The sequence below is a fragment of the Ischnura elegans genome, chromosome 4 (genome assembly GCF_921293095.1).
Source record: "Ischnura elegans chromosome 4, ioIscEleg1.1, whole genome shotgun sequence".
In the NCBI taxonomy this organism is placed as follows: Eukaryota; Metazoa; Arthropoda; class Insecta; order Odonata; family Coenagrionidae; genus Ischnura; species Ischnura elegans.
In genome coordinates this window covers 28169605-28181480 of record NC_060249.1, presented here as the reverse complement: position 1 = coordinate 28181480, position 11876 = coordinate 28169605, and the positions used below count along the sequence as shown (strand labels likewise).

The 11876-nt window shown below is 36.0% G+C and overlaps 1 protein-coding gene across 1 annotated transcript; it reads left to right on the top strand.

Annotated features, from left to right (window-relative positions):
* On the top strand, positions 1–9595 carry LOC124157185 (DNA-directed RNA polymerase II subunit GRINL1A-like). The gene is made up of 6 exons (XM_046531718.1): positions 1–247; positions 344–613; positions 2703–2846; positions 5146–5536; positions 6128–6317; positions 9320–9595. Exons 1-6 carry the CDS (start codon positions 99–101, stop codon positions 9337–9339), a joined length of 1164 nt encoding a protein of 387 aa, XP_046387674.1. The 5' UTR covers positions 1–98; the 3' UTR covers positions 9340–9595.
* The last annotated feature ends 2281 nt before the right edge of the window (positions 9596–11876 follow it).

The window sequence follows — 11876 nt, the reverse complement described above, 5'->3', positions numbered from 1 at the left end:
CGTTATTCAGCTGTGCGCTCTAATTTCAAGATGATGGTCGTGTTTATATTTACGTTCTGAGTATTTTTCACTAATGCGCAGGGTAAAAACTCTGGGTCATGTTTGAAAGTAAGATTATTAAACGCATTCCAGGAGCACCTCCAGTCACTCCTAAGGAGAAGCAAGGATATATAGAAGATTTAGGAAAATTATCCAAAGTGCAGTTAATCGAGCTCTTGGAAAGACAAAATTCGCTTCTTCGAAATACGTATGTTGTCCCTTTTGTGCCTGTTATTATACGTTTTTGATTGAGCGCTTGGTTAAATATACTGCTTTGATCATCTTGATGACGTTTTGTTTTTAGGAGTTTCATCAAGCGCTTACCAGATAAGGGAGACAAAATATCAACGTTTAAATGCAGACTAGAATCAGAGTTGAATCGTCGAAAAGAAGTGGAAAAAACTACAGAGTTATTCGAGAAACTTGATATAAATGGTCCAGTCGAAGAGATAGAATGGACCGGAAAGTACTCGGCTGGAAACCCCAATGCTGACGAAGGAAGTTCAAGAGAGGAAGAAGACACCAATGTCCTGAGAATATTAGCTTCACATGGAAGAACTTCTAAGATTGAAAGGTTGGCCTGAAAAGAGCTTTAGTTACAACTGTGTTATCCACAAAAGTTGATGAATTTTATGATAAATTACAAATAACAATCACTTAGCCATAGGCGTTAATCTTAAATCTTATAAATCGATACTGTAATTCAATTGTAATTTCCTTCACATTAAATTACGTACCCGAATTCCCACAAATTCAAGTGCTGCATGCTCAGCCATATGGGCCTAAGTATAATGTCTCGATTGCATACTCATTGATGATTCGTATCTTCCATTATGGATTGAAATATGAAGTGGCTATTTCAGTATCTATATTCTATATTATGTCAAAAACAGGTTTAGCTTTTTGATTACTTATCTTTTTTCTTAAAAAATTATGAAAACAAAAAGTGTGCAGTAATACACAGCAATTTCTTGGCTACCTTCTGAAGTTTGTTAATTTATTATCATTAGTCCTGAAAAAAATTATCAGTCAGCCCAATTAAAATGTGTAAACTTGCTCTGTGTATGGATGCAGCACCTGGGGCAGGTTTACTCATCTTAATCATTTGAAAGTTGTGACTTACTTATTAACTTTGTGGAATGCAACAGAATATTAACTTTCTTGGCTGAAAATTTGAGTTGTGTCTCCCCTATGGCAAACTATGTTATACTGGCTGATTTTTAGAATCTGGAATTATATGTTGCCATTTTCATTGATAGTGATCTGTTTAGCATTTGGCACTCGAAAAAATTATTCCCTGTACTCAGTTTCTCTTACTATCATGTACAGCATCATCTTTGTAATCTAATCCAATCACTCAAGTTGGAACTGGAGGTTTTAACTCAATCTTTGGCAATACATTTTTTATAGAATTACTTTGCGTGGCCGCAGAATATAGTTTGATGTATTTGTTCCCAAGGTTGACACGACAAAAAATTTATTCCTCCCACTAGTCTTGCACCTTTTGAAGTGAGGAATTAATAGAATGGAGTATTTGTTTGAATTTGAATGAATGTGAGCAATATAGTACCTACTTGGATAAGTATTTTGGTTTATTAGGTATGGAGGAAGAGTTCTCAGGTTTCCAGCTGGGTCCAAGAGTTTTTCAGCACCGACATTTTGAGGGCGAAGTCTGCCATCGTCTTCAGGGAGAATGAAACGATGGCAGACTTTGCCCTCGAAACGTCAGTGCTGAAAAACTCTTGGACACGGCTGGAAACCCTAGAACTCTTCATCTAGTCTATTCACCGGGAAAACCTTAGATCCTTCATTATTAGGTATGGCTAGTTCTCAGCGCAAGATTATGAATTTGGTTAAATAGGCAGTATACTAAGCTCAAATACATTTTTGTACCTTATATTGTGACTTTTGTATTACATATATTGAAATGAAAAATGGCAATTTATTCATAAAATATAGTTTGCTTCATTGAGCAAATGAAATTGCAAAACTTGTGCATCTTACTTTCTTACCCTCAGCTGTTCATGGATTGGAAGATATAAAAGGTCTTGTTAGTTGCATTACCCTGAGAGCCCCAAGGGTGCCAAATTACCGCTGCTTGTCCTACAGCAAGGGGAAAGAAAGAATTTTGTTAAATTCAAGCTGCCCATGAGAATTAAATCCTTTGCTCAGATTTATTCACATCAATATCTCCGTAACAGATGGAATTTAAAGTTGTGGGAATTTGTATTTATAAAGCTAATTTTTGGTCATTCTATAAGGGGTCCATTTAGGTTCTTTTCTTCTCAAGCCTGCAGAAATGATGGCTTGAGGTCATGGTGTCATTTTTGACGTAGTTTTTTTCTATCATTTGAATTTTCTTTAATATCTATTATAATGGTCATGGCATTATTATCTGTGTGACTAAAGGCTTGTGTCGATGATGAAAAAAGAGTGTGCTCAAATGAACAAGAGGGAAGGATCCATAGAATTGCTTTAGATGATCATTTTTAAGTCATCATTTGAGTTGTCATTAGAGATAGTCCTGGAAAGAGACTTGAGGAAATTTCTATATTTTGAAAGACAATACACATTTATTTGATAAGTCTTTCTTATACTGTAGCAATGGCAATTGACTTTATTTTTATGAAATGATGTATGTTTTCATGCTCTTATTCCAACAGGGTGATGAAACCTTCAGAACAGCTGATAACAAAAGAGGATATGGAAGAAATCAATGCTGTTAAAGATCCTTATGCTATAGCTTTATGCTCAAAGGTTGCTGAAGTTAATAGCCGTCCAATGAAGGAAAAATTTGTGCCCTGTAGGTAAGCTTTGTCCATTGGTTATGTTAATGCTTGAAGTGAGGATTAGCTTGACTGATGCTGGATCTGATTGCTGTCATTCTTACCCAGTATGCTTCTTTTAATGCCACTGAACCCTTGCGTTGTAATTTGAATCTGTATTCCACTTCTTTATGCTATATGGCTTTCTGATTCTCATGTCCAGTAGTTGATTTCTCAGTCTACTGCTCTCTCTTGTATTGTTTTCTTCACCTTAATTAATGTTTTTCCATCTGAGACAAGTTTTATCCATCCACGTATGTAATTTGGATATTTAATTCACATCACTTCACGATCTCTTTTAATTCCATCTGCATAGCTAAAACTTAAGCCTTTTTTAATGCTTTATTATCAAGTTGCTCTTACCTGCATGAATGGTTAACTTAATCATAAATTGATGAACATCACTTACAATTTGAAATTTTTTCTCCTTTAAAGAAACACTTTATAGTTCCATGTATATGTGGTGTTTGAAATTTTCCTTTCAACATATGTGGATATTTTCCCCTACTATTTATTCATTGTATTACATATTTGTATATATTATGTAAAGGGATACATAGTAGGGTCCCATCAATTCTGTGGAGGACCTCAGGTTATAACCAGGTACCATTTGCGGGGTCCCATTTGCCTTGCAAAGGATTTGATTTGGGTTATTTGTGTGTGTCTGGGGTGGTCCCGTGTGAAAAACAAACATTCCTGTAAACTACCATATAAAGGTATTCTGGTGGAGAGGCTGTAGTTGTCCCTGTTGTGGAATCCTTATTCTCACAAACCTACACAGTGAGTGCTTTTTCCTTTGTACTGATGAGTGGTGTCAGATTTTTACTGCAATTAGAAACTCTTATTTAACTGTTGAAGTATCGCAGTAAAGCCTCTTTAAATTGAAACTGAAGGGATCAAATTGATGGCACTTTCATGTAGAGAGGTTCACTTTCATATAAAGAGGTTACCCAAACTGGCATTTGTTAATGGATATTTGAATAAGTTTGGCAGTATAAAATAGTCATAATGTATGCTGCAATGGCACTAAAAATACTCATCCAAAAAGGGAATCAACTGAATTCATGTGCAACTGTTGTTGAGCAATTAAAAAACTAACTTCACTATTGCCAAGTCCTAAAATAACATTTATGTATTATGAGGAACTATGATATGAAGACTGTATGTGCCTTTAAAGTTCTGAAAATAGCTTGTTTTGTTTACTCCACAATATATGATGATGATAATAATAATAATGCAAATTCTATTATTTTTATATCAATAGGTTTACAAAAGAAAGAGGTTCAATAGTTTGAGATTTTACCTTGTGTACATTCATAAAAGATTAACAGTTTCAGTAGTCATCATTGTTATGCATCCTAATTTGTTTCAAATGAGTCGTCAGAGGCCAATTTGATTGTATTAAATGTCATATTTTATATTGAAATGTCTTCAAAAAATTAATTTGCTGTTCAGAATCCCCATTGCCATTCAACTCTTTTACTGTTGGTCAAGTTGTTTTAGGGCATTTTGCAGAGGCATGAGCAAAATCTATAAAAAATGATGGCATTGTGAGGTCGTTTATTGGCCTATGTTCTGTAAAAAAGCTTTATATCATTCCTCAGCACTGCATTTATCCATCATTTACCTATTCTGTTTTCACTGATGTTTGTACTTGCAATCAGTTTCTTTCATTCATCCTATAATTATTCAATATTCTCATTGTTGCTAGGAATGTATTTTCTCATATATCATCCATATGTTTTTCTCATTTCTATCTTCTCTCCTTCATTACTCACTTCTACTCTCTCAGGACAATGAACCATTTTCAATTTCTTATTCATAATTTTCTTTTCCTACAGTATTCTTTCTCATGTCTCTTGTCTCTTCCTTTCTTCAGACTAATTTGTGCCTGCTTTTTTCTCTCTTGGTTCTCCATATCACTTATATAATTAATATTATAAAATCGACAGGGAATAATTTTCTATCACACGATGTGATTTGAGAATTGAGAATCCTTGTTTTAAATGATCCTATTTCATGTCCAGAATCAAAATATTGTAAAATTGTTTAATCTTGCTGTTATCTTCATGCTGAGAAAATTTCTGTTCTATATTTTATTTTCTAGTTAGTACAGTTCAACTGTCAACTTCCATTTGTTGATAGTATTTATGCATTAGTCAACATGCACAACTTGTCAATATTCATGTTTATTTCCTGTAATCAGGCATACTTACGGGCATCTCCGCCCTGATTAGTAATTTTAATATTTTTTTTGGATGATGATCACTCTTCCTTAAAGGCCATTAAAAAATAAAGGAGTACCACCACTGCTCCAGACTACCAGTTCGAGAAATTCTCTCAGTAATGGCAAAAATCCTGAGGAAGGTGGATCATCTGTGCTTCCGAGACCTAGTTCAAGGAATTCCCTTGTGAATGGTTTCAATCCCGAGGCAGGAAAAGTTGATGAGGCAAAAAGTGAAGCCAGAAGGATGGAAGATGGGGGTAATAATATTGATGATGAGGATAGAGCTTCAGTGACAGATTCTGTTAGGAGGGTTAGACACTGGGAAATTACAGCTGCTACGCCACCACCTCCTGTCCATGACCAGGTAGTGCTGTTAGACCTTGAGACGTCAATTGCATTGGAGAAAGCAGCAGTGGAGAAGACACTTGAAGCAAGAAATAAACAGGTACTCAATTTCTTCATTTTTTGGAGTGATACGCATTAATTTTGATCTCTTATGTCCTAGGAGAATGTAAGAATTATATAAAGGAATGAATGTCATCAATACATACCTGCTCGGTTCAGATAATGCAATTTTTATGGTTTTGAAACTTGGGGCTGTGTGTGATAGAATTGGAAAAATTAGTTGTGTTTAAAAATCATTTGTTCTTTATTATGGAGTTACTTTTAAATGAAAAAAAAATCATTGTGTATTCAGTAGTGATGTACAAGTCTAAAGGCCTCTTTACACGGTACATCATCAGGTATGTGTTAATGTCTAAATGTATGAATGCGAGAATGAATGCCAAAATGCACCAATAAACCACCCAACTTGTGCGAATGCATGCACAAAAAATAGAACCTGTTCTAATTTGGCTAATAGACAAGTGGTAAGATTGGCAATAAAACCTTCATAGTTATTTTGCCCCCTCATTTCCCATGAATAATAGGGAAAATTTGCCATTATGCTGTTTGCTGTTAAGAGCTGATGGAGTGATTTAAATGAAGAATCATCAACCACTTGAATTTGTGATCAATAAAACCTTTCTTTGACCAGTCAATGACGAGGCTAGCGGAGCAGCTGCAACGAGGAAGCTTCACCCAGTACAGAGATGCTAAAGAAATTAGTTCAGATGAAGAGGACGATGATGAAGAAGAAAAAAAAAAGAAGGAAGAACAAGAGGAATGTGGTGATGAAGATGAAGAACCTGAGAGGGATGTGGCCATTGTGTATTCAGTGGTGGACTGTAAGTACAATGAAGCCATAGATCATAATGCTTAAAGCCAAAAGGACCATTCCATCTTAATTCTTCATGAGATTGGGCCTTTGGAGGGTGTCGATTGACACAAGAAATGTGGGAATTATACAGGAAATAAAAACGACCCTGGAAAATTAGGAATATACAGGGTGGAATATAATTGTGTCACAAAATTTTAACCCCGGATAGCTGATAGATGGTCATAAGATTGTTTACCAGTGATGATGAAAGAAAGATGTGAAAGAAAAGGAATATGTAGGTGTGAAAAGATTAACTTATAAGAGAATTGAGTGCAGAGCTGCATCAAACCAATCTTAGGATTGTTGATGAGTGATGATTAGCTGATGCCAATTGGAACCAAAATTACTTATGATTTTTGGGTGGGAAACACACAATGTTTCAACTACAGAAACTTTGAGCCAAGCACTCTGACTGGCTGCAAGCTTGCCCTGTTGCCGGAGGCTCTGGACAACTCATGACTTTAAATGCTTTGCCTGCTGGAGATTGTGATGTTTCATAGGGATCCGGAAACAAAGAAAGCTCGTGGCCTATCGAAGTGCTTGGCTTAAAGTTTCTGTAGTTTAAAAATGGTGTGTTTTCGACCCGAACATCATTTGTAATTTTGGTTCTTATTAGCATTGGCTATCTAGGGTTAATATTTCAGGACAAAATATTTCTCCACCCTGTGTATGGGTAATGTGCAGTAGTGTCTGTTAAATTTCAAGAAATGCTCTTCTGAAAGAAATCTTGCAAATCTTTGTGAGGTATCTGTGCAACCAAATTATTTTCATCCATATTTCTTATTCTTTCCTTTCTTTGCCCTTTGAAAGGACACTGACAGAACAAGACAAAGTTTCAAGTCTGAATCACATGATAATTATTTTCCATCCCTTTCAGGGATAGCAAGGATAGGGGGTGAGGCAACGTTTTAATCTTGTGCTTGGCCAGGATCTCCCTCATTTGTAGTGTGGTGTGGCTTGTTGCATCGTCGTTGTGAAGCTTCCAACAATCACTGATTGGTTTCTCCACGTGGAGGACATATTTGCTTATTCTGTGAAGCGTGCATACATAAGAACTTGCCTTCACATGCTATCGAGAGGTTACAAAATCTTTGTGAACCACTCCACGCCGTTAATTTGGCCACACTTTCATCAATCCTTGAAGTTGCCTGTCGAGCTTCGCACTGCGCCTCTTTCTTCGAGCTTTCCCCTTTCCCTGAACATCTTATGCCACTCAAAATTGTTTGAGCTTGTGGCAGCATCTCCTTACTCATCTCTTATCATTCCAAGGGTCTCCGTAGCAGTTTTCTCGAGTTTGACGCAGAATTTGATGATGTAATGCTGCTCAAAATTTTTCTTTATCTTGCGTCGCGACCGCATTTTGTAACAGAGGGTCATGGAAATCGATGTGCTTACTATCCGCTCAGCCTCAAGTGACTGGTAAAAGTAATGGACTCTTTGGAAGACTCCCCACTATCATGCCCAAGTGGTTCCATTCCCCTCCATCTCTCCGTTTGGGCTACAGAAATTCAGTCCTGCTAATTTTTATCCTAACCTGTAGGACAGGTCTTTTAGAATTTAAAAGAGAAGAATTTCATATGAAAAGGCTTGTAGAGCGGAGATCTTCATCATACCAATCTTATAGCTGTTGAATTGTTGATGATGATAAAGGTTTAAGTTTATTTCTGTGAATAAAATGGGGAAATAGGAATGAAATATTTCTGTAGGGATTCTAAATCTGCGCTAACCTCGTCCCATTGAAAGGTTTCTGTAAATTAATATATTGACTAAATCATTCACTAAAATGATATCCTATGCTGTATATTTGATTTTTTTATCTTTTGAAAACTTATTTACCCACGTGTAATATTTCAAACCCTGCCGCGTGAACGGTGGTGAAATATACAAGAATTGCCATGAGAAAAAATTCCCCTGGACCGGGAATCGAACCACGGACCTTTGGCTTTCCGGGCCACTGCGCAGACCACTACGCTATCCAGGTTCTTTAATTCTCATGGCAATTATACCGAGGCTCTTGGTACTAGGTGTTAGTTCGCGATCCATCAAGGATGGCAACGCGAGGGAGAAAGAAAATTTTTTCTCATAGCAATTCTTGTTTATTTACCCACATTTTATGATGTGGTATTATTCTTTGACAATGTTGTTGTTGTTGTCGCTGCCAATCATTTTTGCCTGCTACATTTGCAGCATCAGTGGGTAAAAGCTTTCTACATCAATTTAATCCTCTATCTTAGTGCACCAATCAGTTGTAAGTTTAACCATGGGATGAAAAATGTTAAACAACTAAATCAAAAGATTACACATATCATAAAATTTTAGTCACACCCTTCTAGTATTTGACATTTCCTTTCTGCACAAGTTGATATGTGCCCAGGAATTTGGCAACAATCATCCAGGAATATATGGAGACATGTGGGAATTCAAAATTGAGCCACCAGTTGACATTCTGCTTTAGGTCTTAGATTTCATAAACATATCTTTATGGCTGTAATTACTCTTAAGATAACACTGTTTATTGCAAAAAAAAGATTTTAGAAAATATGTGTATGTTATGAATACACTTCATTATGGAACTACCCATAGTAATATCTTAATCAATATTGGTTCAATAATATCTTATTCCAAGCTTGGTTTTACTGATTCCCAATGAAGTTTTACTATGTTGTGTAAGTGGGATCTTGAAGGCTGTTTCATAAGGAGTGGTAAAATAAATATGTAATAATTTCTCACATGTTGCAATGCTGCTTCCATTAGAAATGAATTTGCTGGCCCATTTAAAACAATATGAATGCGTGAAGTCATACATACTACATAAAATTTTTATTTATAAGTCTAGTGTATCATTAGTCATTACCATAGATAATCATAAGGAGTGTTATTGTGAATGGCCTTGTGATTTGACTATTGTTCCCTATTTTTTCATTGCTACAGGGAACTATGTATTGTCATTGGAATTTTTCTATGTTTTAGGCAATGATGAGGCAAGTTGAAATTTCTTTTCAAGAAATTTTGAGAATGTGCGTTAATAAGTGCTGGTGGTTGCAGTGAATGATAAGTGGGAACCTGGGGAAGGCAAAGATGAAAGGAAGGGAAGCCTGGAAAAATCATTGTGTCAAATATAGAGGTGATTACCTCCTGCATCAACTGCTATCACATAAGTAGAAGTATGAAATGGATCTTAACTTTTATACCTCAATGTGATATGTGTATGTATATGTATATAATAAATTTCTTTTTTATATAACAGTCATGTGTTCATTTTCATGCTACTTATCACATTTTGCTCCACATTTTGAACATTGACTTTGTTATTAGTTATGTAGGGATATAATATTCAACTCAAGAAAACAGTAGTTTCTATACCATTAATGATGTTAAGAAAAATTTGAATGAAATCTTCTTAATTTATTGTAGAATACGAGTTTGCTGAAGTAGTTGGAGAGGCAGTGTGAATGTATTGACACTTTGAAATCGTGTGAGTGGCTTCAGTGTAAAAAAAGTTTTGGCAGATGCGTAACGGGTCACAAGAAGTTGAAGCTGTTGCTTGCATGGAAAAGTAATGCCCATGTATGGCATTGGTAATTATAAAGTTTCCATGGCTTGAGTTTATGAAGATTTACTATAAAATGGTTTTAAGATCTGGTAATAAGAAATAGGAGATTTATTACATAATTAGGAATAGTTGAAAACAGTGCTTAAGAACTATTGATACACAGGGATGCCGACTTACAAAAAATATTTGGGGGGCTCAAACCGGGGATCTTGCCCCGGAAAATTTTATAAGTAGTGGGTTTTTAAGTTTTTTAAGCATTTTAGAAGATTGATACGATCAACATCAGAACCCTGGTAACTCGAATCTCAATATCTGGACACTCCGGGGAAAATCAACAAGCCTGACACATTTTTTTATCACACCCATAACGAATTTTTGAGGGGGCTCGGGCCCCCTCAGGCCCCTTGGAGTCGGCGCCACTGTTGATACATACATGGTAGGTATGAGCTACACATTAAAACTAATTTTTATTGTACAGTTGTAGATATAATATGCTAAATCTATGAAATATACTGTGGCAGTAAGCAGAATTGATATAGTGATTTCTATGGTTGGTGATTGTATCAATCATTGCCAATGAGAAAATAGTGTGGGAGAGAAAGATGCGTAGAGATTTGGTAGTGCATTACAGAGGTTTTGCAATGAAGACCACTACCAGACAATTTCAGGGGAGTTTACTTCTGAGGAGGTACATATATATGTATTCATTTTAGCGACTATCATTTGGCTTGGGTGGACTTTCCTCGTGATATTGCTTTAAAAAAAGATCCATTAATTCCAATTGACTTTTAGGGTGGAGTAAAAACTACTTAGCTAGCAAATTTTTATTGGGAGTTGGCAGAAGGGGTTAATTAAAGACTGTCATCCTGAAATTTGTGGGAGAGGAAGGGGATTTTTGAGTCTCTTTTTTTAAGCCTGAATCACACATTTTTTCCATTCCTTTGAAGGGATAGCTCCAGCAATGGCAGAAAAATGACCGTTTCTCACGATCATTTTGTTCAATGTCTCAAGGGATGGAATTTCCATTCCTTTTTCCATCACTTGGCACGTCCCTTTTCCTGTTGCTGGCCAATCAGAAGGCAGGGCCACGCATTGTAATGCTGTGCTTGGCTTTTGATTAAATGATGATTGCAAGTACGGAAAGTGATGGAATAAGGGATAGGAATAGGGATGGTGGGAATGATATTGTGATTCAGAAAATTATAGGTTGAGTGTTCACTCTCTTGGTCCCTGAAAACCTTTAGCTGTAGTTAACATTCTGAGGAATGGAAAAAATGATCATGGAATTCAGGCTTCATCTCCCCAATGGACCACTACAACCAATAACTGACAAGTAACTCTTCAATGTGAATTTGACTGGTGAATTTACCGATGAGGAATAGGTGACCATACTTCATAAATATCAGAGGAAAGAACCATGTAAACGATTGGAGTAAAGAGAATGTAGGTCAAGTTGATGGCTGAACTGAATAATTTGAGGATTTTAATAGAAATGCTATTGGTATGGAATTTTTAAGGATTGGTATGGACTAAATGATTGAATAAGGAGGATAAAAGCATTATAGAATCCATGCATAATGTTGGGATTCATGTAAGTAATATATTGGAGCTATAAGGTGCCAGTGAAATAGAAATTATTCCGTAAGTTTGAACTTTTGAAGTACTAAGCATTGCCCTCTATATAGTGCATAGATATCTATCTGTAAGTTGACTTATTTTGCACCAGGGTTAAGAGTTCTATGGCTTTTCGAAAGAATGAGTTAAGGTAGGTTTTGTTGGTGAATTAAGTGTAATGGTGTGGCCCGCCATCTTAAAAGTCGCGGGGCGCATGCTTTGAATTAGGTGTGGGTTCTTGCCCTTGGTGTCGGGAAGTGAATAATCACACACAAGTATTTTAAGTTTTTAACCCAAAGTTTATTTCCCTTTGAAATCCCAGTTACCCAATCAATGCAATGAATATACATAAAATAATGA